The following is a 7500-nucleotide window of genomic DNA, read 5'->3' as shown; positions in this document are numbered from 1 at the left end:
GCCAAGGGGCGCACCGCCAGCGCCAAGGGGTGCAGTGCCAGGGCCAGGGCGCACCACCAGCGCCAAGGGGCGCACCGCCAGCGCCAAGGGGTGCAGTGCCAGGGCGCACCACCAGCGCCAAGGGGTGCAGTGCCAGGGCCAGGGCGCACCACCAGCGCCAAGGGGCGCACCGCCAGCGCCAAGGGGTGCAGTGTCAGGGCCAGGGCGCACCGCCAGCGCCAAGGGGTGCAGTGCCAGGGCCAGGGCGCACCGCCAGCGCCAAGGGGTGCAGCGCCAGGGCCAGAGAGCGCAGCGCCAGGGCGCACCACCAGCACCAGAGTGTGCACCGACAAAGCGTGCAGCGCCAAGGGGCGCACCGCCAGCGCCAGGGCGCACCACCAGCGCCAAGGGGTGCAGTGCCAGCGCCAGGGCGCACCACCAGCACCAGAGTGTGCACCGACAAAGCGTGCAGCGCCAAGGGGCGCACCGCCAGCGCCAGGGCGCACCACCAGCGCCAAGGGGTGCAGTGCCAGGGCCAGGGCGCACCGCCAGCGCCAGGGCGCACCACCAGCACCAGAGTGCGCATCGACAAAGCGTGCAGCGCCAAGGGGCGCACCGCCAGCGCCAGGGCGCACCACCAGCGCCAAGGGGCGCACCGCCAGGGCCAGGGTGCACCACCAGCGCCAGAGTGCGCACCGACAAAGCGTGCAGCGCCAAGGGGCGCACCGCCAGAGCCAGGGTGCCCCGCCAGAGCGCTTGTAATGAGCGAGGGCGATGTTTTCCATTTAGGTGGTGAAGAGCAGTTGGGAAACTCATCAACGACAGAACCGATGGGAATACCGATGTAACATTGGTGTGTACAGAAGTGGGTTTCAACAGGGAAGGAAGGGGGAGAGGCAAACATGGAGGAACTGGACCGATGGTCATGCAGGAAAAGTGTCGGTGTTAAACGCCCACATCCTCCACGGGTGAGTCAAGATGGGTGAGTCCATAAATGCTAAATCTCGGCATGACGTCGATCTGACCGTGTTTTCTGACCTGACCGTTTCCTGTCTGCTGCTAAAACAGGAAATAGGGTAGGAGACGTTTTCCTCGTCCAGCCTGCACGTTAAACTCAGAGTGACCCTGTGTGAACTAGCTCTTTAACGCTTAGGCTAACCAACCTGATGTTCCAGATCTCTCCAGCGCCAGCTCGGGTCCTCGCTCTCGTCCGCTTCCTCACTCAGAAAGTAGTACTTCCTGGACTGAGAGAACAGAAACAGGCGGTCCCAATCGGAGTGGAGGCAAATAAACATTCAGAAGTAAAACAGAGCATCGTCCAGCAGGAACCTGAAAATGAAAGTCTCCATATGTCTCCAGGCTTCCTGCTTCAGACGAGGGCTCTTTGGCTAAAATCTAAAACAGAAGCAGAGAAAAGATGAACAAACACAGAAAGCTCTAGGAGATAAACATCAAGGACTGAAGCATTTGTCTTGTTTATTTTTAATATCACGTTAATAAACTCCTTCAGCGTTGGCTCAAACTAGAGACTAAACTATTCTTGAAAGAGCAGAGGGGCGTCGCCGGGCTTCGTTTACGTCTTTTGATTGTGAGTTCTCGTGACGAAGAGCTCGACTGACGCAAAGCAAGAAAAAAGATAAAAAAGGGCGAGAGGACGAATGAGGACGCTCGCTCACCTCCTGAATGGCTGTCATCACAACATGCTGGACCGATTCCTCAAGAGTCATAATCTGCTGGATTTGCTCTGCGTTTGGGGATTAAAACAACAAACAGTTCATGTGCAGCCAAGTCCAGATTAACACAAATAGTCTCACCTGAAAACAGATCAGATTCCATTATCGGAGCACCGATGTTCGCGAAACTGATGTTTCAGTCCTCCACGTAATTTAAACAACGTTATACCTAATTAACCCTGTCTGTTGTGTGTGTGAGTGTGTGTGTGTGCGTGCGGGCATGTGTGTGCATGTGCAGTGCATGCGTGTGTGTGCATGTGTGTGTGTGCATGCATACATATGCGTGTGTGTGCATGCATGTATATGTGTGTGTGCATACATATGCGTGTGTGTGCGTGCATGCATGTATGTGTGTGTGTGTGTGCAAGCATGTATATGTGTGTGTGCATACATATGCGTGTGTGTGTGTGTGTGCATGCATGTATGTGTGTGTGTGTGCATGCATGCATACATATGCGTGTGTGTGCATGCATGTATATGTGTGTGTGTGTGTGCATGCATGTATATGTGTGTGTGCATACATATGCGTGTGTGTGTGTGTGTGCATGCATGTATGTGTGTGTGTGTGTGTGCATGCATGTATATGTGTGTGTGCATACATATGCGTGTGTGTGTGTGTGTGTGCATGCATGTATGTGTGTGTGTGTGTGTGCATGCATGTATATGTGTGTGTGCATACATATGCGTGTGTGTGTGTGTGTGCATGCATGTATGTGTGTGTGTGTGCATGCATGCATACATATGCGTGTGTGTGCATGCATGTATATGTGTGTGTGTGTGCATACATATGCGTGTGTGTGTGCATGCATGCATGTATGTGTGTGAGCATGCATATGTGTGTGTGTGTGTGTGTGTGTGTGTGTGTGTGTGTGTGCATACATATGCGTGTGTGTGTGTGCATGCATATGTGTGTGCATACATATGCGTGTGTGTGTGTGCATGTGTGTGTGCGTGCGCGCGTGCACGTGCGTGTGTGCATGCATATGTGTGTGTGCGTGCATGTGCGTGCCTGTGTGTGTGTGTGTGCGTGCATGTGCGTGTGTGTCACTATTGCAGCCACCATCTCACCTTCCTTCTTTTCACAGCTGATGGCACAGCCCAGCACCAGCTGCATCAGCTTGCCGAGCTCAGTGGCGTCTCCCATCTCCCCGATGAGGCTGACATCAGGTAGATGCTCGTCCGACACCTGGTGTCCGAGCACCTGCGTACGGTGAAGCCAGACATGCATCAGCTGATAGCGGTCCTCAGTAATAACGAAGGGAAGTCCATAAACAGCCTTACATCGTGGTAGTACTCCAGCGTGATTTTCAGGATCTTTTTCAGGTTGCTGACCTGAGAGAAGAACCGCGCGTGCGTTTCGAAGAATGAAAAAAGGGGAAAGACACAATTGTCGTTCCAGGTAACCATAAAGTACTCCGTCACATCCCGCCGTTTCACAAATTACCTTCAGGCGCCAGTTGTCCTCGCTCTCCTCCTTGATCCTGCCAAGCCATGTCTCATTAAACCAAGCGGGGTCTCTGTTAATGAGAACATCGAAGACCAGTAGAGCAACAACATGCACAGGAAAAGGCCGCCATCTTTGTTTTTATACAGGCAAAACATTAAAAACTAGAATCTGGAGCAAATGGCTATTAATGTCACACCTTTTGGGAGACAGCATGCACACCCGTCTAGGAAGCTATGAGGTATTTTTGCATCGAGTATTCGCATACATGTGCTAGGCCAGCTGTACCCAAAGCTCGCTCCTCTCACCGGACCTGGGCTCGAGCCCTGCTGCACATCAGTCCAGTTCAGTTATTTAGTTATTGAAAACCAGAACATTTATTTTTAAATAAACAAGACACCAGGTCTCACACAGCTCTGTCCGTTTGTAACTCGGCGTTTCTTTCCTTCTGAATGGGAGAACGACCTGAAACTTCCCGTTTGACCTGCCTGAGAACAGCTGGCTCCTTCATTATCCCAAACCCTCTATCCGCTTTTCTTAAAACACCGGGAAGTACGGAAGTCCAAGAGTAAAAATAGAATCTGTTGGAATGTTTTTGACATTAAAGTCGACACGGGCTGCATCGGCAGCGAGTGTCTCCATATTCTCCACTCACGGAGGTTTCTTTAATAGCCAGCTTATAGGTTTTTCAGATGGGTGAGGCTAAGTATGTTCAATGTGATCCATCAATGGGTGGCAGTTTGCAAACCTGTGTGTGTGTGTGTGTGTAGATAACCATGACATGCAGTCATGTAATCCTGAGCGATATCAAGCTATGTTTTTGAAAGTAAAAAAACCGTCTCTAGACCTGTCCGATGGGAAGGTGAGCCTTGAGGACCTCTGATATAATCTGACATTAACGGAAATTATAATAAAAAATTACCTGACCTTCACTGGGAGGTGAGGCACCCCCGTGATATAACGGTAGTGGAAACACTGGAGTTAAACTCCCCATTAAAGCCACCAAACACAAAAATAATAACTAAAAAAATCAATCAGAAGTGTTATTCGTCACCTGGAAGTAAAGCAACGACACACATCACAAGCTACACACCTTTCCCCGAGGTCACAACTGGGCAGACCCCTCTCAGACAGGCCCCCCCACTCCAGCTTTTACATGTCCAGCAGTTCAAACTTTGCATAGAGCTGCACAACCCAAAAGCACTTAAAATGCAAATCCCACAGATACGTAAATCCCAGAGTGTAACATGTTAACTCTAACAAACCGTTTGCACATGAGTAACTAGATCTGCTTACAGTCTGTTCAGGACGTGTGCGATGGCCACTCCACTCGTTAGCTCACGTTTGCTGCTGCATGATGGGACCTGAAAAGTCTGTAACTGAGAATAAAAACATTGGAAATCAGGGATTTTTTGTTGTATTTCATGAACACCGTCACATTCTGGTATTACTGGTGCTTAAATGTCAGTCAGTGTTTCAGGAAATCCTTTCCCCTCCTGGACTAGATCAAAGGTGACTGATCCTACCAGGAATAAGACGTGGTGGCTTCAGGTTAAAACTATTCATAAACGTGATTCTGCAGTGATGAAAACAGACATGACTGTGGGTTGATAAACGTTATCCACTGATATTTATAAAAACCAACACTTCCTCAGAGTGGGGTAAACGCGATTTGTGTATTTCTAGTATCTTGTTATTCTGTCAGGTCTTATATCTTCGGTATGAGGCAGATTATCAAAAAGCTAGTAAATCTCTGCAAATAAAATACGCTAAATATGATGGGGATTACAAGCTTAAGATGCTAATTATATCACCTGGTGTTGAGAGCTTCCCACTGGGGACAGGTGCCAAACAGGTGGATTTTCCCCGAGCTGAAAAATACAGCTAGCTTCTTCAGTAGCATGAGGCTTAAGGTTTGTGTGTGGAGCCCAAACTAGCAGCAGGTGCTAGTTTAGCTAGTAGCCAACTCTGACAACGGTTAGGACCACTCAGACCAAACTAGCAGCTAATGTTAGTTTAGCTAGTAGCTTACTCTGACACCAGTTAGGAGGACCACTCAGACCAAACTAGCAGCTAGTGTTAGTTTAGCTAGTAGCTAACTCTGACATCAGTTAGGAGGACCACTAAGACCAAACTAGCAGCTAGTGTTAGTTTAGCTAGTAGCTAACTCTGACACCAGTTAGGAGGACCACTAAGACCAAACTAGCAGCTAGTGTTAGTTTAGCTAGTAGCTTCCTCTGACACCAGTTAGGAGGACCACTAAGACCAAACTAGCAGCTAGTGTTAGTTTAGCTAGTAGCTAACTCTGACACTACGGTTAGGAGGACCACTCAGACCAAACTAGCAGCTAGTGTTAGTTTAGCTAGTAGCTAACTCTGACACCAGTTAGGAGGACCACTCAGACCAAACTAGCAGCTAGTGTTAGTTTAGCTAGTAGCTTACTCTGACACCAGTTAGGAGGACCACTCAGACCAAACTAGCAGCTAGTGTTAGTTTAGCTAGTAGCTAACTCCGACACTACGGTTAGGAGGACCACTCAGACCAAACTAGCAGCTAGTGTTAGTTTAGCTAGTAGCTTACTCTGACACCAGTTAGGAGGACCACTCAGACCAAACTAGCGGCTAGTGTTAGTTTAGCTAGTAGCTTACTCTGACACCAGTTAGGAGGACCACTAAGACCAAACTAGCAGCTAGTGTTAGTTTAGCTAGTAGCTAACTCTGACACTACGGTTAGGAGGACCACTCAGACCAAACTAGCAGCTAGTGTTAGTTTAGCTAGTAGCTTACTCTGACACCAGTTAGGAGGACCACTCAGACCAAACTAGCAGCTAGTGTTAGTTTAGCTAGTAGCTTACTCTGACACCAGTTAGGACCAAACTAGCAGCTAGCGTTTGTTTAGCTAGTAGCTTACTCTGACACCACGGTTGGGACTACTCAGACCAAACTAGCCTCCTGTGATGTTTCATGGTCAGTAAACTAAACTAACGCTAGCTGCTAGTTTGGTCCTAACTGGTGTCAGAGTTAGCTACTAGCTAAACTAACACCAGCTGCTAGTTTGGTCTTAGCCTGAGTCGGTGTCTACAGCTAGACGCTGTCAGACTCAAACTGCTTGTGGGTTGCTCGTAAAACTAAATGTTTGGCTGCGTAGGATCAAAGACGACAGTTTGGTTAATCAGCCCAGTCCTGCTGTCACCCGTTGGCTCCGTGGCTAGATGTCAGGCTTACCCAGGTTAAGAGTGAGTCACACGGCTCTGCTTTGTCCAGACTCATGCTCTTGTCCGGGGGAGGCCCGCTGCAGTTACAGCCGGAGAAGCGACAGAGTTCGCCCTAAAGTTGGGTTGTTACTCCGTCCCTGGCACTTTCCACGTCAGACATCGGCCCTTCGCTGCCGCTCCTCCCCTGTCGCGTTTTTCACCCCTTATGATCCACACGAGCTTCCGTACGTGGAGCGTTTCCATGACAACGGACATTGTCACGTGTCTGGGTAACAAAAACAAACAAACTTATCATTATTACTCCTCTTTTCTTTCACGTTGTGAATTCTTGGAATTAAAATGCTTTATTTTAAAATCTGACATGACGTTTGTTAAAAATAACACGATAATTATAAAAGCTCCGGCTTAAATACGACATTTAAAAATCAGTTTAGTCAGTCTAAACAGTAGGACGAGAAGTTTTTAGAGTATTTGACAGTAATGCAACATTCACAATCAAAACTAGGGGGAACAAAAACTTATTTTATTATAAAGTCCAGGAACTGCTCTCCTAACTGTTAATGGATGTTCTTTTTCTTTTGACATTTTGTAACCTTTAAATGTTTCAGGTCAGAAAAAAATGTCAACATCAGAAAAGAACAAACTATTGTTTAAGCGAAGATTTCATTTTCAATTTAATTCAATTCAAGTTTATTTGTAAAGCGCCAAATCCGTACAAGAGTTGTCTCAAGGACTTTCACACAGTAAACATTCCAATACAGAAGAAGAAGAAGAAAGTATCATTTCTATAGCGCCTCTCAAGATAAAAATCACGAGGCGCTTCACAAAAACAAAACAAATGTAAAAATATAAAAAAGCATTTAGAAAATGTTTGAACATATATTTAAAATGAGCAAAAATAGACAATTGTGATTAAAATGTTAAGAAAGAGAGAGAGAGTGAACAGGAAAGAGGGAAACCAGTGGATCCTGAGGAAGGTGGAATAGGTGGGGAGAGCAGAATAAAGAGAGAGAGGTGAAGAAGGTCATACAAAAGCCAGCTTGAACAAGTGAGTCTTCAGCTGCTTTTTAAAGGAGACCACTGAGTCCACTGATCTCAGGCTCAGGGGGAGAGAGGTCCAGAGTCTGGGG

At 47.8% G+C, this 7500-nt stretch overlaps 1 protein-coding gene across 1 annotated transcript in view; it reads right to left on the bottom strand.

The window, feature by feature from the left end:
• The window catches only part of hook2 (hook microtubule-tethering protein 2), a 23878-nt gene extending 17299 nt beyond the window's left edge, over positions 1-6579 (bottom strand). Inside the window, exons 1-8 of the mRNA XM_054750762.2 lie at positions 6381-6579; positions 4453-4535; positions 3157-3229; positions 2994-3044; positions 2781-2913; positions 1656-1723; positions 1309-1374; positions 1143-1223 (exon numbers count right to left, since the gene is read on the bottom strand). Of these exons, the coding sequence (XP_054606737.2) occupies positions 1143-1223; positions 1309-1374; positions 1656-1723; positions 2781-2913; positions 2994-3044; positions 3157-3229; positions 4453-4535; positions 6381-6425 (600 nt within the window). The 5' untranslated portion in view covers positions 6426-6579. The remainder of the gene's footprint in view (positions 1-1142; positions 1224-1308; positions 1375-1655; positions 1724-2780; positions 2914-2993; positions 3045-3156; positions 3230-4452; positions 4536-6380) is intronic.
• Between the last annotated feature and the right edge of the window lie 921 nt (positions 6580-7500).

The sequence above is a fragment of the Nothobranchius furzeri genome, chromosome 12 (assembly GCF_043380555.1).
Source record: "Nothobranchius furzeri strain GRZ-AD chromosome 12, NfurGRZ-RIMD1, whole genome shotgun sequence".
NCBI classification, from domain to species: domain Eukaryota; kingdom Metazoa; phylum Chordata; class Actinopteri; order Cyprinodontiformes; family Nothobranchiidae; genus Nothobranchius; species Nothobranchius furzeri.
The sequence above is the reverse complement of the archived record's forward strand: the minus strand, read 5'-3'. Positions and strand labels throughout refer to the sequence as shown.